This window comes from Lepisosteus platostomus, chromosome 9, assembly GCF_059453375.1.
Source record: "Lepisosteus platostomus isolate fLepPlt1 chromosome 9, fLepPlt1.hap1, whole genome shotgun sequence".
In the NCBI taxonomy this organism is placed as follows: domain Eukaryota; kingdom Metazoa; phylum Chordata; class Actinopteri; order Semionotiformes; family Lepisosteidae; genus Lepisosteus; species Lepisosteus platostomus.
In genome coordinates, this window is record NC_142619.1 from 52,928,181 (window position 1) to 52,955,381 (window position 27,201).

Consider the following 27,201-nt stretch of genomic DNA (forward strand, 5'->3'; position numbering starts at 1 on the left):
TTCTTTATCCAATAAAGGGCATTGGGGAAACTGGAGACGTCTCAAGATGAAGAATTGAGCAAAGCCTCAAGACAGGAATGTTATATACAGTATCTTAATACATAAGAGTAACATACCTGTTACTTTACAGAAAACAATTTGAAGTTTTAAATACTCTATATATGGTGAAGACTGAAACTGTTTAGCATTTTTTGGCATTTAAGTTATAAAAGGGTTTGATTTCTATGATTACAGCATCCTCTTTAGGTTTTTTTTAGTCATTTTTAATGTTAACCAATTTAGTTGGTCTTGACTTGCATAGCATTAAACAACATCAGTTGCTTAAGGGAATGGACCCTTTCATTTTTAGTCAATATTGATTTCTGAAAGTGTATGTGTTTAATTAATAAAAATAAATATAGAAAACACAAAATAATGTTTTCAAAGCAACTAGCAAAGAAGTAGAAAAGAACATAGAGAAATTTCAGTCCAATTAAGCAAATAATTATGCTTAATAAATAAGACAAGCTGACATATCTAAATCCAGAAAATCAGAGGGTTTACTTTTGGTTTTTGGTGAGAACAACAATAACAGGATTGTGAAGGAAAATGAGAAAATGTTGCAATGAAATTAAATTTTTTCCTACATGGTTCATCTGCAATAGTCACTGACCTATTGAGAAAGACATGAAAAAGGCTATCACCTAAATAACTGTAAAAGGGACCTTTTACTTATATGAAGTTGCAAGCAAAGAAAATGTCCTTTTCTTATCACTGTAAAGAACACAAGTTAAGTCATGAAATGCAAGTTAATTGGCAGATAATGATCAACACAATTCACTGAGTAAACTCCTCTTGTTAGAAGACTCTAAAGCAAAGACACATACGTGTACATCTGGACTTTTTTATTATAAGGAACTACTGTTGATTCAAATATCAGTTAAAAGCAATCACGATAATCCCTAAACTCACAGAGCTCTCATTTTATTTTTATGCTTTAAAGTGTATGTCATTTTGAATCACCCTGCATTTTATCTCTAACAGGAAAGTGCAATTTGAATCTTTATAACATAGTTTTAGTGGTCACATTAATTCTGATGGAGTATTAGTAGAACACAGGAAATGACTTACACTTCTTTTAAGTTTGCAGACTATTATACTTTGTCTTCTTCATGTGTAATGATATCTAGATTAATTTACTTGATAAAAAGTCTTCAGCCACAGCTGTCAGTCATAGTTCTTGTCAAAGCATCTATTTTCATTTCAACAATGAAAGTATTATATTTCTTTGGAAGCCAAGGAAAACCATGTTGTAACAATGTGAGAATTGTTTCTGGCAGTCTTACAAAAATCAGCTTTCTCTAGACTTGGTTTAAAATTTTAATAGTTATTACTATTAACAGGTAAACCTAACACTGTTAAATTTTAATGTGACATTGTTTGGTCTATAGATAAATAATGTCAGATGAAAACTGCTTAATCTATTTTCATATATCTTCAGCATCTATAGGGTAACATAATTGCTGGCATCTTTAATCCCATTTTTGAACAGCTTTCCAGTTGTTAATGCACTATTTTTGTTAATGTAATGCTCAATATGGACTTTTAGTTGAAGGCAAGACAATTACAGAATCACAAAGAAAAACATCAGTTGATCCCTTGGCAATTTCTACTGTGAACAGTTTCCTTCTAGATGCTTTGAAATATCTTGTTAAAGAAGAATTATGTTGGAGCTGTAATGCCTTGTTTCCTAGCCTAGAGCCTACATGTTTAGATATGTGTTTTGAATACAATCTCTGAACAGTCTTGAAACAGTTGTTCACTGCACATAAATTGTGATATAATACTTTGACTCACTGGAAATATCCATCAGATCTAAACCATCAATATTTTGGTCACAAAAAGGGTCACAAAATCTCAAATAGACAGTCGTAATATCCATAATTAAAACCAATCAGGTACAGTATATGCATCCTCATAATTATCATAGGTCTACAAGTCATCATTCAATTACAACTTTACTGTATGTATTGCAATTTCAAATAGAAATTGCTGGTTGTGTTTTAATAAAAGGACATTTGAGAGAATAATGATAAATCTTTATTCTGAATATACTGTATTTGCACAAGAATCAACACAACATTTCTAGGATTATAAACACTTTTTTTTCTGTTTAATAACATTATTGTACAAATTTATACAAAATTGATTCAGGCTTGTCAAGTTCCACAAAAGTGTAATGTATTAAAGCACAATCAAGGGAAGTTAAAAGAGTGGCCTGTGTGTTACCTGCGCTTTGCAGTTACGGGGCCCTCTGATTAAACACACATCAAGCAATCTCAAGAAAACAGTCCAGAAAAAGCATGATCCAGACAATCTGCACAAATAGCATTGACAGCATCAAATACACTTCCAATCACATTGCGATATCTGATCCTAAAGTGACAGCTTCTGTTTTTAGCAAGTATTGTAACAAAAACAGCCTCCAATACTCCAATAAAGTTTCATTATCTCCATTCCTATTTGTCGGTGCTTATATTGCAAATGACTCTCTTCCAAGCATAGAATTATACATATTAAATTCAAGCTAATTGCAGCATTACCTTCAGCTGTTTCCTCTTTTGGGGAAACAGCTTCACTGCACAGACAATTGTGCTTCTAAAGATGTTGAGACTTGCACAGCTAAAAATCAGAGGCTGTCACTTTCAGGAAAATGGCAGTAGTGCTGTTCGATAATTAAAAACAAAGGCTTCAATATAATATTCACTGTATTATACTTTTGCAAGTTGAATACCTAAATAGGAGTATAAATATTATATTCTCATTGTTTGTCACTGATATTAAGCCATGCAGCAAGGAAGCAATGTCACCAAAGTATGCCTGTATGGTGGTCTCATGACCCATTCTACACTTCCACTTTTATTAGGTTTCTTTGAACAGGTAGTTGAAAATCATATGGCACATCATCTTGAGACTTTATATAATATACAATGGTAAAACGTGGAAATGATGCTGGGTGTTTTTAATATTTTGCAAATGTATGATTTTTCGCCAGTTTGACATTATCTTACAACAAGGGTTCAGGACCTTTTTAGTAAAACAAAATGACAAGAGTCCTGCTTTATGTGTCTTAAGGCTGGAAAATTTAAAGAAAAAGCAGAGATACAGATCTCTGAAATACAGCCAAGAAAAATAGCTTTTCCATTGTTGGCCACCCACAAAATTGTACATTAATCTTGACTGTTGCCTGAATTACAGCAGCATTTGTAGGCTTTGGAGAGAATATAGTAGAATTAATCAGCACATTACTAGGATACAGTCATGGGAGAAGAGATTCCACTCTAAGCAAATATGACAATTGATCATTTTCATTCCGAATTTGGCAAATAATAACAACAACAACACTATTTAGCTAAAAAACATTACTTAATATTTTTCTACACAACTTCAATCAACAAAAAATAATGTAATGCTTTTTAAGCTCACACCACTGAAGAAACCTGTAGAAAAAAATGAAACCATGAACGACAAGTGTGTCATAAACTAAACAAAAAAGAAGAAAAAGAGTGTCTGCGTTTTGTTGGTGCCAGACACTGTAGATGTTAAAATGAATTGTCTGTACTGTAACTCTGCCTAGTAAACTGTTTAAACTTTAAAAAGTTACCATTGTGGAAATAACTAGCTGGTGTAATGCAATTGTATTCATTAACCACATAGCATTTATCATAAACCAGTGAAAGGTCTTATAACTGCTTTAAACTAATTCTGGCCCATGGCATTTAAAAAAATAAGAGCTAATTTTCAAAATGAGTTAAAGAAAAAATAACAAAATAACAAATCGTACCAAATGAATATATTTTCGAAGCCAGGAGAACAGCCAATAGTGAAGAATAAAGCAGACAGAGAAACACTGCAGCTTGAAATCACAAAGCATGGGAAAAAAAAAATAGAACGATAGTAATTATGTTACAACTGATTTTGTAAGTCTTATATGTTGTTTTAAATGATTTGGCTGCTTCCACTGGTTTGTTCAATCGGATACTTGTGTTTGTTTTCAGATTAATTTGATTTAACATCCTGTTAATAGAGGATTTTATATTATAGCTTCTGGCTGATTATTTTTGTTTGGCTTTTAAGGGAAATAGAGCTTCTTTATGAAACCTTGTGTATAAACACAGAAAAAAAAGGTTAAATATTCAAATGTTAAAAGCAGGTACAATCTGATTGTGTAAAATCTTTTCTTAGACCTACTGTGATACACTACAAATGTTCTTTATGCCCTAGAGTAAAGTCAATACAAACAAGCAGAGTCAATGTAAGACTGACTTATACTTAATCCAAATAATGATGTTTCACTAATGGGATCTGTTTGCCAGGCTATACACAACATTGTTTTTCTTCACTGCAGATTATAGTATATGGGTACTTGCACAAAAGATGGTGAGACCTTAATAAGATGTTCTGCACTTTTCCATCCCCCCCCAAAAAATAAACATTTCCACTTCAGCTGTCCTTTGTAAGAACATTTACAATCCAAAACTACTTAAATAAAATAAAACAAAAAGAAAAATCATGCAAAGTACTATTTTTAGCAAAAACAACAAAAAATGTGTCACATAAAGATTCTTTTCATTCACAAGCTTTAAGCATTATAAAGAGGCTTGGCTAGCTCTCAATATTTAGGTTGCATTGCAAAATTAAAATTAAAATTTTAATTAAATTAAAATGTACCAACAAACTGAATAAATAATGTATTCCCTTTGGCATGATTGAGCAAGACAGGATTATCTTGTTCTTTTAAGGTAGTCACTAACAGTTTTTTTTTATCTTCTAATTAAGTGACTATGACCAACGCAAAAGACAGAGGTTGGTGGAGTAAACACTTCTAATATTTTTACATTTTAAAAGTGTTAAATGTTTACAATAGCCATTATATTAAACAAAATGTATACTGAAAATATAACAAAATCAAAGATCTTGTATTTCTTTAAAACAGAAATTCATATTCAATTACTTTGTAAAAGTGAGAGTAAGCCAACACAGGTGTGAATATAATGCAACTCATTTGTTAAACTGAAAAAATGGTACATGTATTTTTTAAAGAGAATTTTAATGTTTCTGGCCTAATTGCTTATATTACATCTAGATAAGCCATTAGCACCCAAAATGTATATGAACAACACAACCAAGAAAATGTGGCTTCACTCTCAATATTTCTTTTAACATAACTTTACATACATTACTTTTACATTTTTTTCTGTTCTTACTTTTGAAGCAAGAACTTGTCTGGCATGGTTTTATCCACATACTGTAACAGCTGGACAGTGAGTGGCTAGCCAGTCTACACTCTGAAAATTAAACAACCAAGCCAACAAAAATACTGCAAAACAATATCTTGGGGCAGGACTTTGATGTGTTTATGAATTTCATTTGTCTGGCAGTACAATTGTTTGACAAAGAAGCTCACCAAGAAATCACTACATAAAGAAAGTAACCTTTTCCCTTCACCATTCTGATTAAGAAGCAGACGGTCCACACTTCCGCCATTGTGGAAACATTTGGCTTCAGATGGTTTGTTCTTCTTAATGGATTTCAACAAGCTTTCCCAGGCTCAGTTAGGCCAGGCATGTCATAATGTGTCTTTCACTTCCTGGGTCAATTTATTTTTGTTTCCCCCTGTTGCCTTAGAATCTCAGAAACAAAATTTGGCAGGATCTTGAAATGTATGCGTTATGGGGCTCAGTCCTTGTTTCTGAGGTCATAAAGGGTAATGTCTTGATCCAGTTAAAAGCCAAAGTAGCACAAGCTGAATTCCTATCATTGGCCACAGTGATGGACTCAAACCAGAGACCCCACCGCAGTCAGTATAATCCTCCTGTCACGAAGATAGAAGAATAGGTAAGTTAGTAACACATACATGCACATAGGTGAACTATCCCCATCATTTCCTCCTATTTGTAAAATGGATTTCAGTTAAAGTTAAAGATGCTGCATTGATGTAAATACTTATTAAGAAATCAATAGATACCTTAGGGGTTAAAGCCTGTTATATGAAGACGCTGTTCCAAAATGCCTATTTAGGAAATGTACTGTCTACCTGTATTATTTTATATAATACATGGTGTCATAAACCAGCAAACACGTTTGCTGTTTCTCATGTTCATCCCAAAGCTCACAGGTTCTAAAAGGAACAGGATTCTATAAACTAACTACTGATCATAATGGGAAGAAAAGCATCTTTATCTTGTCTTAAAATATTTTCCTGATAGTCTGTTAAAGCACCAAATACATATAAGGTTTGAGTGTTATTATTTGGTTTACTCTAAACGTGATAGATAACAAATCAACTGTTCAATGTGCTTTATCATACACATTGATCTCTAACTGCACCAAGTCCATGGGCTTACAAAAACAGTGCCTCTAGTGTTGTCAATGCAGAAATACAGAGAAAATCTAAACAGCACTTGTTTAGGCAAAAGCTTAAAACGAAACTGGCAATATCTAAATGACCCAAGTCATCGAACAACACTTTCAATACAAAGTATGGGTTTTACCTTTCATGCTTAGCTTGGTTAGATTTGTTAGTGGCTTAAAATGTTGTTGCCTTTGAACAAGCTTAAGACATTGTAACAATTGTTCGACCCCTGAAACAAAAGCTACTGTACCTGGAGCCTTAACAAAGATAAAATCTGGATACTTAACTTCCGCTACAATTAGCGAATATGCTCATACAGTATGTACAAGTAGCTAGATAACCTGCATAAATAAAAAAGAAAAAACAACTGACCCTTTACACCACATGAACACTTGCAGTAAAATGAAGAGAGGAGTTGACGCCATGGTAGAGGCACGACTTGTAGTGCATATAGGCTCATCCTATTAATAACGGCCATAAGTAGCGAGTAGAAAACGAAGAAAACAAAACACAAGAAGACAGACGGGATGAGAAGTCATGCAAAGATTTGGCTGGCAGTTAGCAGAGTTAATGTGACCCGAGAAAGAAAGAAAGAAGACAGAGCATCCCCCTGGGTAGAATCAGAGTGAGCGTCACAAAAAGGAAAACGTTTCCACCGTTACAGAAACGAACCAAAAGACACTAACATGAGTCAAACCGCTCCAGCAGACACATCGAGCAAGCAAGCATCAGGCTTTCACACAGAAAGGCTTTTTTTTTGGGGATGCATTTTTGTCGCTTTGTTCCAGGATCACTTCCAAATTGGAACATATTTAAACACCCGTTGTAGCATAACGACATCGATTTTAAAATTCATTTTCGCATCTGCCCTTCCAAAAAAAAACGCTCCTGAATTTTGGAAAATGTTATTTGCAGACAGTATGCCAAATTTAAATTAGCAATTTAGCATATGTGCAATATGCTATTATCATTTCTTTAAACTGTATAACTTTTCATAACTTTTACTTGCATGATCTTATGATTGAGTCCTAATGTGTGAAAGCTCAATATATACAAATTTATTTTTAATACAGAAACAATGCAAGAAAAGGCAGCCAGTATTTAAGTTAATAAAAGCACATTAATAAAGTATGGCTCAAAGCATATGTTTTGTGAAAAAATACAAAATAGTTTAAATAAGCAAATAAAATGCAGTTGTTTGTAATAATACGGAAGTTCTAAACAATTATTTTGTTGTGATGAATTAAAAAAAAAATCTGTACTTAACAGGTAAAGGTGTTGACTTTGATATTGAGCAGTGTAACTTACATTTTCATCATTATCAAAACAGACCTCGGGTCCTTTCCTGTATCTTGGATTGTGAACTAAATCACAGGGATCCGGTCCTTTAGCTGTAGTAACCCAGTTAAGAACTCATGTTTCATTCAATGGGATGAAAGGAACAGCAATATCTTATGAATAATAATTATGATCAACAATATATAATAATACATTATCATCTAAACAGTATTTTATACATTCATATATAATATTTGTTAACATTAATGTATAAGTAACATACTGTATATACAGGAACAAGTAAAGGTTTATTCCATGCTGAAAAGAGAGAAAGGAAACAATGTTTTGGCTGTGGAGCCTTTTTCGGGTCTGAGCCTATTTAAACTACTTGATACTGTACAGTACATACTATTTATATAATATGTATAAATATTATTTATGATATATTAGTTATCATATTGTAATATTATCAAATTCCGAGTGATTACATAATCTCCAAATGAACAAAACAAAGAACATTCAGTTTTTTGCATAATATTTTAATTTTAAGAACATGAAAAAGGTTACCAATGAAAGGAAGCCCTCAGCTCATCATGCTCATTTGGGACTATTTCTGTACAGTCCCATAACTGGAACTGTTGCTGGTAACACATCCCCCACCCCCACAGATATTAAACCCCATTTAAAATGCCCCCTCATATACGTACACACCTGAAAAGAATACAGTTTTGAGCAGCCAATTAAACCAAGCCTGCTTGTCTTCAGGAGCTGGTAAAAACTCATGAATGTCGAGGCAACCTGCAAACTACATAGACAGGTACCTCAAAATGGAAACAAACCCAGAAGCTTACAGCTTCTAAAGCTTAAAGCTAGTACTGCACCGCCCCTGAAATAGCTCTCATTAATCTCCCCTTACTGTAAATCTATTATCTAAAATAAATAAAAAAATCAAAATCAAATCGCTTTCACTGTTATTTGGTCTAGGTTACATATGCAATCCTTTTGTGACACCCCCCCACAAATTTTAAATGTCATTTTTAAAGGATACAGGGCTGTTCTGCTTGTATTAATGGTTTGGTAGAAGAACATGGACAGGTTTCCTTGGCATCAACAATCAGGAATAATAGGTTTGTGTTCGGTAACTTTTCAGCACGGTATATCCTGCAAAAAACAATAGACAAGACTGACACCCAAGTACATACTGTAGGACACTCAAATAATAAAAAGGGACATAGTGTTTCTTCTCCAGCAATGGAGTCAAGGGAGGAGTGAGTCCTTTTGAAGAAGCTACAATGGGTGAGTCTCCACATGTGTTAAGATTAACTTTTGCCCAAGCCAAAATAAATTTCTGGTCCTATGCTTGTTCAATTTTCCACTGGCTTGGTTCATATACTGTAGAAGTACTATAGTCTGCCTGTCACAAAACAGGGAATGCAGGGCTTACATGCAAGTTTCTATACGACTCCTGAACTGCTGAGCCCGGGCTAATCCCCCGTTCCGCCGCTACGCATATGGGTCTTTTACTGCTCTCCTGCCTCTCCACGGTTCGTCCCTTCCAACATCTGTGACAGAATGCTGAGCCTCCTACTGACTGCAGTTTTTTTTCTCTGGGCTTTTATTTCTCTCAGCTCTCCTATTCATATCGCGGGATGCTTTTTCTGACTCCTGTGCCTGTGAGCGGGCTCCAGCCTGGCTTTCCTCAGGTTGTCTTCTGCCGATATCAGCGTTAGTTTGGTGAGCCTTTTTTGTTGTTCCTCCATTCTTATTGTTGGATATCACTCCGGACATCTGTGCCTGTGAGCGGGCTGCAGTTTGGCTTTCCTCTGGTTGATCATTCCGATATCAGTGATAGAATGTGAACGTGCCTTTTGCCCAGTCTGCGGTATTTTTCCCGGGTTTTTGTTTTTTGCTTGGTGTTTTGATTGGTTCACTTCCTGGATTCCCCTTCTCTATGGTCCCCCTGTCCTGTGTGTCTTGGAACTTTTGGTTCCTATCTGTTTTTTGTGATTCGTTTTCCTGGTCTCCCAGGTTTATCTTTGTTTTGGTTTGTGCTTGTGTACTTGTCTTTTTTAGTTTTAAGTTTCCTGAGCTCTACCTGACCCCCCCTTCCTCTACCCAATAAAGGTTTATACCCTGGAGGAGGGGGCAGCTCTCAGCCATGGACTCCCGGAGGTTTCCTTTCAGTTAAATGAGGTTTTACCTCCCCCCAGCGCTGTGCAGCTCACTTATTTGTATTGGCGTCAGGAGCCGCCCATAAAGGGGGGGGGGAGGTACTGTCTCGCCCTCTGCAGCCACAGGGCACTCCTACTCTGTCCTGTCCCTAGTTTTTTGTGCTTTGCTGTCCTTCCGGTGTCTCTCTGGGGCTATATATTTCCGGGTCACTGATTCACCTTCGCTCAGCATTGACGTTCGGATGTCCTGAGACCGCCTAGCATCCAGGTCGCCCCACATCCGCTGCCTGAGGGCATTGGTTTCTATACGATTCCTGAACTGCTGAGCCCGGGCTAATCCTCTGATCCGGCGCTATGCATATGGGTCTTTTACTGCTCTCCTGCCTCTCCACGGTTCGTCCCTTCCAACATCTGTGACAGATTCCGAGTTGTCACAGAACATCATGGAGTATTATAGACATTCTTTACTCACGTCCCCAAGTTGGCACAGTTACAACACCTCTAGAGTTTTTCTCCCAAGAAATTGAATGGAAATAACCACAGATGAAAACTCTCCCAATACTCAATAAAATACTGTACATATTTTGCACCTGGAGTTGATTGTTCTTATCATATTATACACACAGCAAAAATCAAAATAAATCAAAAGGCATTTTTTTTCTTGTCAATAACAGTAACACCACTGTATATCACTGAATACAAAAAATAATGACTGGCACAAACAACAGCAACCTAATTTCAAAGACATGTTTATGCATGGTGCTGTCCTTACTTTTGAATGCAGGAATGGATTGGTAGGCTAAATTAGATGCAACTAAAATTAATTTTAATTTCCTGTTTACAATGAATTTCAGCACTTTTCTTCAATAATTGTGCCAATGATGATATAAATGCAATGAACTTGCTTTCATTTGTAGAGGTTCATTAAACACAAGGGTAAAATAATGAATACAGTCTGTTTTGAGGAATTATTTCTGATGTCAGTTTTCACAGGAAATCCCATTTCATATATAAATGAATACATTATGCAACCCTGACCTCTAGATCTCCCTCTAGGTCTCAACATTTGTAATTTGACAAAGTAAGACAATATAACAGAGTAACAAGAAATTAAATAAAGCAAAACTAATCACTAAACCACTTAGGGATTACAACCTCAGACCAAGGAAATCTCTAATAGCAGATGAGAAATGATGAGAAATAAATTAGAGCAATTTGTATTTGCTCTGAATCTAGTTTTACTAAATGTATTGCTGACTGCTGCAATCTCATTTTGCAAGTTGATTTTAAATATGGAAGACAATCAACGTGAATAATAACTAAAAGAGTGAGTGAAAAACACTGAAGGAAGGAGAAACCTAAATTCTTTGATGGTTTGCATTCACATTCATTACCAGGTTACTTTCCTATAGCTCTACGTCAAAGGTCTAAAAGTAAAAAACAAATGGCAAGTATTTTGTTTCTACCTTCACTATTAATCAGTAATACGTACTGTATGTCTGCAAAGACATTTCAGAAACAAGAAAGTTCTACAGAATAGTACAATGATATAATATTTTTAATGTGTATTGTACAGTAAATAACATGTCCTGCTCTGCCTTTTCTCTGATTTCAGTGAGCATTATTCCAAACACTTTACCCAGGCTCTCACTAAATGGAGTTTTTAAACAGATATTCAGGGCAAGGTCAGATCCTAACCTCACCCACTTCTGCTTTTCTATGTATATACTGTATACAGTATCACCTCCTGAACTCACTCTTTTCACCAACCCATTTACACCTGGCTCATGCATATCAAAAGTGGGGTTTGGTCAGCCTCACCATTACAGTTTGGTTGCTGCTTTTCCAGCCAGGCGAATTACACCACACAAAACTTTAAATATTTTTGTCTCTATGGAGTATTGATAAGGATCTCGAAGAACTGGTGAAATATATATCTAAGGGTATTGTATATTCTGATACTGTATATATTCATACAACTCTGACAGACATATCTAGTGAATACAATGAATTAGACCCAGAGACAACACTTCAAAGAACATTTGTCATTTGTTTATGTCATGCCCTCTGCAGCCAGAGGGCGCTCCTACTCTGTCCTGTCCCTAGTTTCCTGTGCTTTGCTGTCCTTCTGTTGTCTCTCTCTCTGGGGCTATATATTTCCGGGTCACTGATTCTCCTTTGCTCACCATTGATGTTCTGATGTCCTGAGACCCACCTAGCATCCAGGTCGAAACCACGTCCGCTGCATGAGGGCATTGGTTTCTATATGACTCCTGAACTACTGTGCTCGGGCTAATCCCCTGTTCCTCCACTAAGCATATGGGTCTTTTACTAATCTCCTGCCTCTCCACGGTTTGTCCCTTCTGACATCTGTGACAGAATGCTGAGCCTCCTACTGACCGCCGTGAGAGGCGCCTTTTTTTTCTCTCAGCTCTCCTATTCATATCGCGGGATGCTTTTTCTGACTCCTGTGCCTGTGAGCGGGCTGCGGCCTGGCTTTTCTCGGGTTGTCTTCTGCCGATATCAGTGTTAGTTTGGTGAGCCTTTTTTGCCTTCCTCCATTCTTATTGCTGGATATCACTCCGGACATCTGTGCCTGTGAGCGGGCTGCAGCCTGGCTTTGATAGAATGTGAACGTGCCTATTGCCCAGTCTGCGGTATTTTTTCCGGGTTTTTTTTTTGTTTTGTTTTTTGCTTGGTGTTTTGTTTTTTTCACTTCCTGGTTTCCCCTTCTCTATGGTCCCCCTGTCCTGTGTGTCTTGGAACTGTTGGTTCCTATCTGTTTTTTGTGATTCGTTTTCCTGGTCTCCCAGGTTTATCTTTGTTGTGGTTTGTGCTTGTATACTTGTCTTTTTTCTGTTTTAAGTCTCCAGAGCTCTACCTGACCTCCCCTTCCTCTACAGAATAAAGGTTTATACCCTGGAGGAGGAAGCAGCTCTCAGCCGTGGACTACCGGAGGTTTCCTTGCAGTTAAATGAGGTTTTACCTCCCCCCAGTGCTGTGCAGCTCACTTATTTGTATGGACGTCAGGAGGGGGTACTGTCACGCCCTCTGCAGCCAGATGGCGCTCCTACTCTGTCCTGTCCCTAGTTTCCTGTGCTTTGCTGTCCTTCCGGTGTCCAGTGTCTCTCTCTACATATTTCCGTGTCACTGATTCTCCTTAGCTCAGCATTTACGTTCAGATGTCCTGAGACCTACCTAGCATCCTGGTCACCCCACGTCTGCTAGCTGAGGACATCGGTTTCTATTCGGCTCCTGAACTGCTGAGCCCGGGCTAATCCCCTGTTCCGCCGCTACGCATATGGGTCTTTTTCTGCTCTCCTGCCTCTCCATGGTTTGTCCCTTCTGACATCCGTGACAGTTTACCAAATTATGATATACAGTTAGTGATTTAAGACAAGGCAATTAAAAAGATCTGTTTTTATTCTTACCTGGAACAGTTTTCACAGTCTAGCACCCCACTGAAAGATTTGTTATTATTGTCAAAGTAATACTGAGTCTGTTCAGTGATACAGCTCTCCTTTGAAAGAGCTGCAGTTTGCTCCTCTTCTGTGTCCGCTGTAAATACATTGAAAATTATCAATAAGGAATATATTGGAAGATTTATATATAATATTTTGAGATACACTGTATTTTCTTGTATAATAAGATATCCAAAAAGGACATTTCATGAAAAAAAATCGGCATTGGTTTTTGGAAAACTGTTTAAGAAATTGAAATCTATCAATTAACTAGTGAACATTTCAAAATAGCAATTGCTAAATGTCTTCACATTGGAAGGCTTCATAAACCTAGGCTGCTGAATGACAGACACTAGCAGGACTTCATGGAGTTGATAACAAAAGACAGACCATTGAAACTTATTGTAGTGTTTTAAAATTCATATCTCATGAATTCAGTCCACTCACCAGCTTCCAGGAAATTTGGAAAAGTAAAGCTAACAAATAGCTGCTGTACTATCGACCTATAAAACAAAGACAGGCAGTCATTTCTACAGTTATATCAGGTTAGAAGGGAAATCAACAACTTAAGAAAATAAAGGCAATTCAACTCAGGAATAATATGAAAGACAATAAGACAATGCTGCCCTCCTGAAGTGAGAGTACTTCGTGAAACTTTAGACTTTGTAATTAAGACTCTCAATTCAAGGGACAAAAATGCAGATATTCTTGAATCTTGACCAGGTTCCTTGTGTTTTATATTAATATGCATCATAATGATATGTGGAAGGTTGTTATGATTGAATGTCCTTGCCATACATAGTAATTTAAAACATTTCAATATCATGTTAAAGCTATATATTATGTTGTACATAATGACCTCCAGCTGATGTCAGTCTTGCTTCGGTAGTAACTGTAGCTTCCTAGTGCTCCCTGTGCTTTATTTTGAAGAAAACATTTATTCTGAAGTGCTTAAAATAGAAAAGGTATTATATATTAGAAAATGAAAACTGCTTAGATGGAAAAAAACTATAATGAGTTCTTTTAGAGTTGACAAAAGAAATTAATAGTGCAATTTCACTATTAAAATAAAGCCTAGAGAGTCTGATGTTAAAAATGCATACATAAAAAGAAATCTATTACATCACTTACCAAGCTGCTGCCGAAGCCCACCAGCCTATATTTAATATATCAGCTATTGTTGGCTGAGGACAATAAAGATGACATGTTAAGAAAAACACCTTAATAAAACCATTTGTTCTAAATAGGACAATGTCTCTGTTTCTGTATCCCTCTAGAATATAATCATGTTTTCTTTCCAAAGTAATCTCTACCATGAATATAAAATGAAAGGAAAGAAAAACATTAAATCATAATTCAATGAAAATCGTTTATCCTAAAATATCATCCAATTACTGTGTTGTCAGATTTATTTGTCAGCAATCTAGTAGCCATCAAGCTAAATTTCACAAAACACAAGATGTTTGGATAAATCCCAAATTAAAACGGATTTGTGGTGAATTACGAGGCGAGTTGTTTTAGCAATATTTTGCACGCAAGTCTTAAATGCAATGCAATTTCCAGCATCTGCAATTCTGGCTCATGATTCATATGTGGAGTGTAGTCAAGCTGTGATTGATTAACTTACAACAAAAACAGAACGCAGGCCAGCTGCAGCTTTGGGGCCTCTGTCAGGATCACAGACAGACTGGTAGTCATAGGACTTGTTAAAGGCGTACAAAGAAGTGTTCACAAGGTTCGTCATCAAAATGGGATCGATCTCTCCAAAGAACCACCCAATCTACACAGGTTAAATAAGGTACAAATTAGAACATCACTTGTACTGTATGAACATACAATCTCGTGACAAAGCTGAAAAAACACTAAAATGACATGGAATCAGCTAAAACAAGACAGAACATAGAGCAAATGACTTTAAGAAGCTACACGTTCATACTCTAGTCTTCTAACTATTCAGTGGCAGCACCAGCTCACAGGTCTTTTCAGACTTTTGCCAAGGTTGTAAACAACACATTGCATTGTGTTGCACAGCTGGTGTAATTAGATTTACCATTTTAACTCCATGCATTTAGTAATTCTTTTAAATGTGCTAAAAGCTAATAAACATATTGATTAAAAACATGTGCTAAAATGCTAAAACTGATCAAGACAAAAACATGAAATTAGTTTTAAATTCTCCAAACAAAACCTGCTTTTTAACATCAGGGTGCCAGATTGGAGGTCAGTAACATCTGACTCTAATTAGGAGAAGAAAAGGAAAATAAAATCAAAGCTGTTACTATTTCATCTTTTATTACGATAATGACACAAAGATTTTTTTGAATGTGTATTGAACGTGAATGTCCTTTAAATTGTCACAAACTATTTTCAGGAATTTGGGTTGAAGACATCTGCCAAATTAATGTCAATATAGTATATGCTTGAAAAAGTGATAGTTTCGACTTGACTTGACAAACAGGATTTCCAATAATTATAGGTGGTAGTACTCTTTGTCTCTCACTCTGCCTCAATGAGCCCCACAGTGGTGTGTGGTTCTTCAGATTGTGCTTGGTCTGGAGCCTTGCTGGAGGCCAAATATCATGAGTGCTCAAAATAAGCACTAGCTTTGGCAATGCTAGTCAAGTTGTTCAAACCTCTTAGGGAATCATAGTTTTGGATGGGTTGGCCCCATCAAATCTCTCTTTGAGCCGGAACCCAAGCTACTGTGGGTGGCTCAGGCTACCATGGTATTGTGATCAGGGAATATCTGCACTTGATGTCTTGGTTAGAGGCCTCTCAAGGGGCTCCTATCCTAAACCTCACAAGCATACTGTATGGAAGCCTCTCTCTTCAAGCTAGGAATATCTGTGGTCCGATCTCTGGACACTCTCCACCACGCCTGGCCCTTCTATCTATTTTGGTTCATGTTTTCATATGAACCAGCCCTTTTGGCCCAACACTCTTCTGCCACTCCTCTGAGGGGCAGTCTCAAGTGCACTTGATGTGCCCCCTGAAACTAATCCGTGCTGCACATTGTATTTTAGGACACTGGTCCACTTGTTTGTGTCCTTTGGAATACTGAGTATGCACAGCCTTGCAAGTTAGATGATGACTACAATTGCTTTACAACTGAAGAAGGCTCCATGGCCGAAACGTTGTGTTTTCTTTCTGTGTTCTCTTTTCAGCATGGAATAAACCTATTACTTGTTCCTTTGCTGACTACAATTTGTTTGTCTTGTAGGGAGTCTGGATTTCAAAGGAGCCTTGGTCCAGGACCTGGGTTGGGTGGCAATGTCGGCTTCCTGTAGCACGTTCATTTGTTGCTCCCTCGATCAATTAGTTCATTTTACATTCAGTGTGCAGGATGACTGCTGCCTGATCCAGTCAGGACCTTCAGTGCCATAACTTGGTTGGGTATATCACATACCCAAGAGGTTATGTTAACCCTTAGTCTGAAAAACCCAATTTTTCTGAAAAGACAGACTGTACAGTCAATATCCTTATATGTCTTTTCTCACATGACATGTTGTATTTGTGCTGATATTTTAGGATTTACCTCATCAATGTACTCGTCCTGATTGGACATCAAGAGAAATCCACCATCATCAAGGATCACACAGTCGACAAGCTACGATTAAGAAAAATGATAAAATCAGGTCGAAGTGAACATATGGTTTAAAATAAATTGCTTAGAAAACATATAGGGATGTAGGGAAACATACCTTAGAATTCTTTTCACAGCCACATATCTCGCTATTGCACTGAAAGCAAGAATTGACATTACTTACTTTAAAAATTACTTTTTTCACATCCTAAAATAATTATTTGTGCAACTGTGCTAAAATACAAATTCTATATATAAATATTTACATATATTTATTCTGATAGGAAAAAATATTTACTTTTATTAGGCTCTCCACATTTACAATACGCTTACAGAAGGACAAAAGTGTAAATAAAACCCATCATTAATTATCTCCACAGATTTTTATTCTTTAGCAAATACTCCCTACAGGGTAAGTTTAAGAAGGTCTTGCTTAAGTTCACATCACAAATACTGTATATGACACCATATTTTTCATTTAGTAGACGTCTAGGTAACTACCTAATATAGATGAATATGCTAGGCGACTGTTTTTATACATATATTATAGAGATCACTAGATGGCACAAAAATAAAAATGAACATGCATAAGAGTAGAGAAAAACCAACTTAATATATTATATTATTAAAAGAAATAATCTTTCTTCTTACTCAAGCAACAGCAGTAGCTTGGTCCTCTAAAATATTAATCCTGCAGATTCTACTCAGAGTTGTCAACTATCCACAAATGTGTAATAAATATAAATATAAGTATAATAAACAGCCCAATTTTAACATTTTTGTACTCCATCCATCTATTTCCTAACTGATCCTTCCAATTCAAGATCGCAAGTCAGAACCTATCCCAGAAAGCAAAGGGTGCCACATGGGATACATCCTGGATGGGATGCCAGTTCATCACAGGGCGAACACAGACACAGACAAACTCACACACGGGCCAATATTCTCAGAAGCCAACTAACCTACCAGTACAGTATGTTTTTGGACTACTGGAGAAAACCCACATGGACATGGGGAGAACATACAAACTCTACACAAATAGCACCCCTGAACCTAGGGCCCCAACAGTGTGAAGCTGTAGCCCACAAATTAAATGTGGAAAAACATGTGAAAGTTGATTAAAGTAAAGGTATATACTATACGCCTTATAGTTTAGCGCTAATATAAACCCTTAGCAGAGCAATTTGGATGTGACATGGTATGACTGGTGCATTCAATAAGTAGAGTGGGACAGGTGAATTGCTATGGATTATCATCGGGCACCTGCAGTATATGTCTAGAAACATACACGTTCAGAGATTATTATCAAGCCAGGACTCGTAACATTACCATGGTGAATGCTGTAATATTATATTATGAAAATAAAGCTAATTGAATGAGAATTTACAATTTTTTCTTTCTTTGTTCTATTTGGGATCATCTAATAGTCTCTGCATATGCTTGATACAAATCTGAGTGTTATCGGTCACCCTGATGATGACTAACCCCTATATAATAATGACTCATGGGAAACAGTTGTTGATTCAATGATTCATTTTAAGGTCACACAGACTCACTGCTTGTGCACAGCATTGTCATGACATCAATATGTGTCATCTTAACAGTACAGGTATCTGAATCCTGATTGGTTAAAAAGCTCACACATACTCGTCTTTACTTTGCACATATTGTTTTTATTCCTTGGATGTGTATGACCCCTCCAGCGTCCACCTACAAGTCTGAGACATTCCCTCACTGGGCACAATTGCAAGAGAAATAAAGCAGGAGTTGGCTTCCTTATTTAAAAAAAAAAACTTGATTCTTATCTCACAAATTGCCTTTTAATCTTGTTTTCAGATTCTATGGTCCATATAAATTAAAATAAATTGCACCATGCTGTTAATGTTATCAGAACTTTAATTTTATGGCACCACAAACGTCTTGTGCCATTTTATTCCAAGTCTGAGTTTCTAGGTCCTCACTAGTTTCAATAAGAGACAGGTCCATCTTGTAACTCCATGGCAGAGGGATCTGCTTATTGAAGGCAAACACCGCATTTTAAACCCAAGATTTCCTTTTTTTCCTACCCCACCCCCCTAAAACTCTGACCCCTGACCCCTCTTATTTTACTTTTGGGAGATGTTCAATTGAGGAAGGAAGCAAGTTTGTTTTAATGACTGATCTCCGTTTTAAAAAAAAAGACTGTCTATAAAAATAAGAAGCTTGCCATCAGTACAGAAATCCTGAGATTGACAACCCTACTATAATGGTAACAAGCCACTGTTATTACTTTCTATGTGATTAAGTGCGGAAAAACTAAATTGTATTCTTACTCCTTTCCTGATTGTTGCATTTGTGAAGTTTGCCATCCATTCTGCAATACTAATCTTTACGCCAACAACTGCAAGAGATCAAGAAATGTTCATTTAATGAAACACATTCAAAAAGTAAATTATTTGATCACAAAATAAATTATTTGATATGTCTCAGTACTTTTTTCTTCACAAACTGACACCTTATTTGTGGTAAGTTAAAAACCAATACATCATCAAATATTATTTTAGTCTTACAGCAATTACTTAATTTTTATGAGTACCTAATGAAAACCATAAAACTATTACTAAGGTCTCAATTGTATAATACACTAGTAATGCCTTATTTAGAATACTGTATACAGTTACCATGTTATAGGAAATATATTGCTGCTCTGGGATCTGTCCAGAGAAGAGCAATTAGATAAATTTTGTCTTAAAATAATGTTCTACACTGAGAAGGGTATCCGATACTGTACAAGTATTCATAATCCTTAATCCTTGACAAAGTTAACCGAGTGAATATCTACATAATAAACAGTGAAACAGTAACGAGAGAACAAGAGTGGATACTATATGGAAGTTCCTTTAAAGCAAAGAACAGGAGACTAAATGGGTTGAATGGCCTGCTCTCGTTCATAGCCATTCTTATGTTATTTTCTGATCTTTATTGGTCTGATCTTTATTGGTCAGAAAGCTTTTAGGTCATATCTCTCCCACAGTTCGGCTCTTCTTATTTTCTAAGGCAGGCTATATAGTGCAGACATCTCAGTTTTTAAATACTATATATTTTTTAATTGGACCTTTTTTCTAGTTCAAGAGCAAAATTTTAACTGAATACACAGAAACAGTTGTAGTCAGTTTATACACTTCTCTCTTCAGAAATCTTTATTAGAGCAGTGAATAAAACAGTGTGCAATCCAAGTTACAGTGCTACAAAAATCAATATAAAGAACTATTTATCAGGTTCTAAGGTACATTTACCACAAGTCCAGTGAAAAACAAAAAAGGTTCTTAAAAACAATATTTGTTTTTCCCATCTCCTCATATTATTAAAATTATCTGCTTTGTGGCTATTGCTCAATTTTACTTTTAAAAATAATCCTGTGATCTTGCTTTTCATTTTCTTAATCTAGACTATGCAGCTGACAAATTACAAATTCACTATACTGTAATATGCACATGAAATTAAAATTACAATTATTATTGTCATGGGTTTTTGCTTTTTTCACAAGTCACTTATCTGAAGGCAATGTGAATGCAATCTAATCTAACACAAACATATAATATGAAAAAGAATGTTATATATTCTGCTCTGCCATTAAAGCTCTGGTTGGTCATACCTGCTGGTTTCATCTTTTTGCCATCAATGGTCAAATCAACTGCTCTGCTCACCAAGATGCCAGAATCAAAGCCACTCTCCCCGCTTCCTGAGTCAGGAAAAAATAAAAGCCAAATTCATGTTAAAACCTGCCGATTCCACAATTATGTCTAGCACTTGTTTAAAACCTGTTTTCAAACCTTTTCAATTGCAGGTCATTTCAGGTCAGTAGTAGAATTATTCTGTCTCACCTGTGCAAACATCCCAATATGATACTGTATATGTCTTTTCCTTTACAAATACAACCCAAAGGTTTAGAACTCTGTAGGGTATTTGGACATTTCTATAGGAACCTACAGGCTATTTTTTAATGATTGTTAAACTCATGATAACCTTTGAAAGTAAGTTGACCTTTTCTATTTACTCCAGCACATTACATGTCACACCAAATCCAGCACTGATTATTGTGACAACAGGTCTTAATTACACAAGTAAGCTCCATCATATTATTGTTTTTAATTTTCTGTCTCTCTTGTCTGGTAAAAGTCAAAAAAAGATTTAAGCAACTACTGTTCCAGAAGTACTATTGTACCATTTTTGCCTATTGAAAAGGACTTGATAATGTTAATAGTAAAACCACCAGAAAAATAATACAGAGAAACCATTGAACTGTTGCAGAAGACACACTACAGCAGAGATAAAGAGATAAAGATCTGAAGCTTACTGTTGAAATAAGGTGCTGTAAAGATATAGAAATCATTATCCAAGCTTCTTTTGTAGAAGCTAGCCTCATAAGTTTCAGCACTTTCTTTCCAATCTTCCCCAGCACTAAAATGAAAGAAGGGAAAACCTATTTTTAGTAGGGAATCTCAGATTGTAACTTGCTTAATTAATTAACATTTCAATGTTTTAATTAATATATAAAGATTTTTTATAATTCACGATAATTCACCTCTATCATTCAATTTTCTCTTCCCTATTTAAACCCTAACCACACTAACGCACACGTCTAAAGTTTTGAATTCCCTCTTCCTCCCTCCTGCTCCTCTTTATTTCGTGTTGCCTTTGCCTCCAGGTTCCCTCTGGGGGGGTCAGTGAAGCTCACTTCCCCGACCTCAGGATTGCAGCGCCACCTGGACTCTTTCTGGGGAGGTTCTCAAGCGCGAGCCAGAGGGGAGCACATTATTCTCGGTAACTAATTTACTAATTCTCGTTCCCTCGGTCCCCTGAGGGCTCATCCCAGTTGCGAGGCAGCATCTCAGAGTGACTCTCAGTGAGTCAGGGGACTTCTTTCACTTCCTTCTCATGTAACTTTCTCTTCATTCTCAATCCCTCGAGCAGCACCTCTTACAGTGATTCCTCCAGTCAGGGGTCCTTTCTCTTCCCCCTTGAGGGATTAGTTCCCAGTCGTGAGGCAGTGCCTCTCGTGCGACTCTCAGTGAGTCAAGGGGCTATCTCCTCCTTTCTATCCCCTGAGGGCAGCGCCTGGTCATGAGGCAGTGCCCATCAAAGAGACCCTCAAGGAGTCAGGGGAGTCTTCCTCTCCCTTCCCTACCCTTGAGGGCCTAGCTCCCAGTCGTGAGGCAGTGCCTATCTAGCGACTCTCAGCGAGTCAGGGGTGTTCATGTTTTCACACCCCGGAGACTGCCGAGTCAGCCAACCCAATCGGTCACTTGAGTTCCCCGTGCGGTCCGAGCGTTACTTTTCTCTACTTTACTAACCCCTGCTTCTCCCCTTGAAATATATAATAGATTAAAAATAATTATGGAGTTTTTTTCTTGATATCAGGGTAAAGGAAAAGCTATTAATGTATAACTAACCAGCAACAAATTAAAATAACATAATTTGCTACTTTTTCATTCACTATTTTCCTTTATAATATACAGGGTACAAGCATGCTCTACTACAAGTGCTCAGAAGTGGAAAAAAACGTTCTAACCAGACAGTAGATAAAAGTCTCTACAAGGCATATTGTGCATGTCATATTACATATACAACACAAAATCTCATATTAAATTTCTCAGTGTGAATTTCCTGTGTCATGATTGTTGTGTATACCATGCCATATTTTTCCAATAATGGGGGTTAATCTGAAATATCCAAACCCCAGCCATTCTTACAAATTGTTTATGATGGCCCTGTTGAACTACAGCTCTGCATTTTATATTTACAAATTATAAAAGCATTATAAATAGCAACATTTCATTTGAGTGTGAATGTGTGTTTAAATAAGAGGTCCTTACTGATCCATTATAATGGATTCTGAAAATAAACTACAAACACTGTGACGCTCTTGAATATCTGAGTCTAATTCTAATGAGACTACTTTTGTAGAGATGAAATCTCTGCCAATTATATAAACGTAATTTATAATATGTTTCTTCAAAAGTGCCACCATTCAGAGCAGAACACTAATTTTGGCTGTCTGTATAGTAACATAGTTTATGTCTTCATGGAGCCATTATTCATCTAAGTCTCCGAACATATAAAAATACTGAGACAGAGTAGAACAGAATCCTGAAGTAAGTGACTTTTCTCAGGCACGGGCAAATTTAACCACGTGCTACAAGTGATTTGAATTGAGTTTTTCGCCCCTAGTATGTAGCATGATATTCAACATATTGTGGACTATCCTAACATACAGGAAGGAAAAGCTTTTAATTCTTAATATGACATCACTACATTTTGAAAATAAAAATAAATACTGAGGTACAGCATACCTTTTGGGGTACACTCTTGTGATCCCTCCATCCGTAGCAACAAACCTGGCAACGACTCCAGTTCTATTTTTTAAAAGAATGCAAACCACAATGAGGGAACTCCATTTTTCTCTGATGGTTTAGGCTAAATAATACAAAAATGTATAGACTTATCCATTTAGCCTTTCTAAAGTCAACTTTCCAGATCCCATGAAGTAGAGGCGCCATAAGTGGCTGATGGTTTTCGTTGAATTAATTTCCCTGAAGATTAGTCTCAATGCACATATAGATTTTAGAAAGTTAAATATAAAACACATTGTTTTCATTAATGTTGCTCATTATCTCAAGCATTTTACATGACTCGGGAACTAAATCGGTGCGTTGGTTTGTTTTTTTTTCTGTGACAAATTACTGGTGCAGAGGTTAATTTGTTAAAACAATTCTTTCACAATGAAGCATCATTCAGCACAGAGCAGAACCTGGAGAAGAACTGAAAATTAATAAACTTAAATCAGTCTTGAGAATAGGTGCCAGTTCTCTATAGTGTGAGGTGCTAGCATATGCAGCAATATTTTCCTTTTATTATCCAGTTTCTTATAATATTAGAAGCTATGACCTGTCTCTACACTATGAATACATTCTATGATCCAAAAAACAACACCCAAAGTCAAGACATCTTTTTGCATTGTACATTTAAAGATTATATCCATCAGGAAATAAAAATGGAAGACAATCTAATACCTAGTACAGGTCTTAAAAACATAAATTTCTTACAGAGATTGTTTTTTCCAGTGCTGGACAAGTTCAGATGTAATTCCAGCATCTAGGAGAAGCCTATTGACCAGCATAGCATTGCCTAAAAGAACAAAAATATGTCAGCATTTTGTTCAATATATGAATACCAAACAAATGCTATGGATGAAACTAATACATCAGCAACAACATCTAAGAGAATAAATGAGTCATTTTCATTACTTCTTTTAAAACTGTTCAGTTCATCTTCTTTCTGATACTTGCCACCTTTTGTGACTAATCAATACGTTTTTTTGTTGTTGAAACAACAGCCATATTGAAATGGTCAATATTGGGAAGGAAAAACATTTTGAAGTGAAATATGCATATTTAAATACACAGGCAGTGTTTTTAGAAAATGGCTTGCAAAACACAGTGCTTTTGTACACTTCTGTTGCACTGTGTATACAGTAGCTTTAATTTGGAAACACAATTCAGACTAAGAAGGTAAATATTAGTGTTTACTATCCACTACAATGATTAACATGTAACTAGATGTTCAGGATTTTTAAATTAACAGTCTCTACAGCCTCTAATAGTCACCATTTTCCAGTATGTGCAGATATACTGTACAGTACTAATGATATACAGTACACCACTGGACCACAAAGCAATGAAGATGTTATACCTCTTCAGCTCTCTTCTTCACAATGACAGCATCACATTTTTCTAAACAACCTTGAGCATAAAGGCAGGAGTGAGAATGAGTGGTTAGAGTGGCCAGTACTGGGATAGAGTATAGGATATGCAAAAGGTGATATGATCAACAGTAGACCTTGCCTTGTAGACAGCTACCATCCATTGTGATGTACAGTATATAGATCTAGGAACCGAAAAGTCATATTGTGGAATACGCCACTTGCATTCCAAAGGATTCTCCATCCTGCACTTTGTATCCCAAAGGAATTTGGATAGAAATTCTGACATATCAGAACTAATATGACATTTCAGTCCTCAATGCAGTTATGATTTCCTGGAGATTTCAAGACTGCTGCTAGATCTATGGTATTGTATTAGTTTGGTTTTGAGGCAGCTGTTTATAGAAAAGTCCCTCCATCCATTTTCAATTCAGGGTTGCAGGGGAGCCAGAGCTGATTCTACCAAGCGATGGGCACAAGGCAGGATACACCCTGGATGGGACGCCAATCCATCCCTTGGCAGACACACAGACTCAGATACACACACCAGGGCCACTTTCTTCAGAAGCCAATTAACCTATCAATATGCTTTTGGACTGTGGGAGGAAACTCCATGCGAACACAGGGAGAACATACAGACTCCACGCAGATAGTACCCCAGGTCCGGAATTGAACTGACTGTGCCACCCTAGTTAAGACTGACTCTAGACAATCTGATTCAAGAGAACGTCAGGTACAGTACTGCAGTTTGGTGAAGATGGAGAGCAAAGGCAGTGAGGACTACAGGAGTTTTGGAGCACAGAAAGTGTTGAAAAGAGCACCACAGCTCAGAGAAAACATGGAGACACTGTCTAATTTAAAGATTGTGATACAAGGGAGACCCAAACTACCTGCAATGTGATAGGGATTGAAAGTTAATTGCAGACAATATTAGGGAAAATGAGAGATATAAAATAACAATAAAGTGGTGTCATTACGAGTCCTGAAAAAATTAAAATGACCTTGGTGATCAAAACACGTGTTTTAGATTTAACTCTTGGGTTATATAAAACGCAACGCTTTAAGCTTTTTATCATAAAAAATCAGTTTTATAAGTACTCCCCCAACGCTCTTCGATGACTTCATTAAAAGAAAAATTTAACACACTCTCAGACGCACCTGTCATAACACTTATTACATGTTCTTTTCTCCTTCAAATGCTTTAAATTAAAATTGATTATAAACAGAACCTATGAATTTTAATGTAATTTTTTTTATCTGCTTCACTGAACCTAAGCAAATAAATCTGTCACTGGACACTCTGAATGCCAGAAATAATTAAGTTTGATGTATAGTATGAGCTGCAGAAGCAATGAATACACCTAATAAAGAATCTATCCAAATTTTAGCCAATCTGTTAGATACTTATTTATCTTCTTACAGTAACCTACTACTTGCTGCAGTGTCTCTTGATACTTGGAAAGAACCTGAACACCTTTTGAATCCAAACTTGAACAGACCACTGTCTTATACAGAAATCCTAAACACTGGTGTGTCAGATAATATACTGAAAACAAAATTATCATGACTGGGAATCACAAACTTTGTCAAAAAAAACACTCATAAAATGAAATTATATGTTTAAAGTATAGTTATTGTGCCAACAGATCAAATTTCAAAGTACTACATTTGTTATTTTTTAACTTGTCCTGTTTTTCTTCACAAACACTGTGTAATTGGATGACCATTAAGTGCTGGTGAAACACCAGTGCAGTTCATACATATATTACAGATGTAAACCTATATAGCATGTGTGCAGCCATCTGTTCATTAACATAATTTTGGTGTGAAACTCAATCTGTGATGTGTAAAACCTTTAGAAACCAGGCATACACAGACACACTATAGAAACCCAAATCTCAGATGAGTGCTGGTTTTGAAGGGTGACAGAATGTTCCAGGGGAGTTCAAACCTACTTTAACTTTTATTATTACCTTTGATACTTACATGTTGGATTATTTGGTGTTTTCCTGTCTATAAATTCATTGAAGTCCATAAGAAATTGGGTCCTGTTTTCAGACGGCTTCAGGTCTTTGCAGTACTCTCTGCAGAAAATAAATGTTTTCAAAGACTAATTAAATTTCACTCCATTTTTTTGTGTTTTTTTTTTAGTATTTATGCAATACTACAAAATATTAAGTAAAACCTGTATAAAACCATAGGCTGTGAGCAATTATCTATACCATATGTACAGGTATCTACTGTATAAGTCCAAAACACTGACTGATACGTAAAATGGCACCACTAGTTTCAGTCAGATATTTCGAGTTTTTTCACCTTTTAACTTACATTTTTATGTTAAGTAATTAATATGCTAGAGTACATTACACTGCCTAGTGGTTGGAAGCAGAACAACTTGAGGTAGTTTAAGTAAAAGCTATATATTTTTACAAAGTTTCTGTAAATGCTTTGTGACAGTAGTACAGCCATTATCATAATTACTAGGCATGCCACAGAAATTTCAGTTGCATGCTGGGTTAATTTAGAATTTTCAACAGACATGATCTGGAGACTAAGACAATAAATCTAATCCA

The 27,201-nt window shown here is 36.3% G+C and overlaps 1 protein-coding gene across 15 annotated transcripts in view; it reads right to left on the minus strand.

Moving 5' to 3' along the window:
- Positions 1–2,056: 2,056 nt before the first annotated feature.
- cacna2d1 (calcium voltage-gated channel auxiliary subunit alpha2delta 1) overlaps positions 2,057–27,201 on the minus strand; it is a 240,725-nt gene continuing 215,580 nt past the window's right edge. For 6 of the 15 annotated variants that reach the window (XM_088645537.1, XM_088645538.1, XM_088645536.1 and 3 more), the window contains 16 exons: positions 26,615–26,712; positions 23,973–24,054; positions 23,220–23,282; positions 21,224–21,327; positions 20,522–20,614; positions 19,200–19,267; positions 17,006–17,044; positions 16,840–16,911; positions 14,932–15,084; positions 14,436–14,488; positions 13,752–13,807; positions 13,275–13,401; positions 8,721–8,833; positions 7,703–7,785; positions 6,767–6,855; positions 2,057–5,854 (listed from right to left, as the gene is read on the minus strand). In XM_088645537.1, the coding sequence (XP_088501663.1) occupies positions 5,818–5,854; positions 6,767–6,855; positions 7,703–7,785; positions 8,721–8,833; positions 13,275–13,401; positions 13,752–13,807; positions 14,436–14,488; positions 14,932–15,084; positions 16,840–16,911; positions 17,006–17,044; positions 19,200–19,267; positions 20,522–20,614; positions 21,224–21,327; positions 23,220–23,282; positions 23,973–24,054; positions 26,615–26,712 (1,330 nt within the window). In that variant the 3' untranslated portion in view covers positions 2,057–5,817. The remainder of the gene's footprint in view (positions 5,855–6,766; positions 6,856–7,702; positions 7,786–8,720; positions 8,834–13,274; positions 13,402–13,751; positions 13,808–14,435; positions 14,489–14,931; positions 15,085–16,839; positions 16,912–17,005; positions 17,045–19,199; positions 19,268–20,521; positions 20,615–21,223; positions 21,328–23,219; positions 23,283–23,972; positions 24,055–26,614; positions 26,713–27,201) is intronic. The other 9 variants (XM_088645535.1, XM_088645540.1, XM_088645539.1 and 6 more) reach the window with 3 other exon arrangements.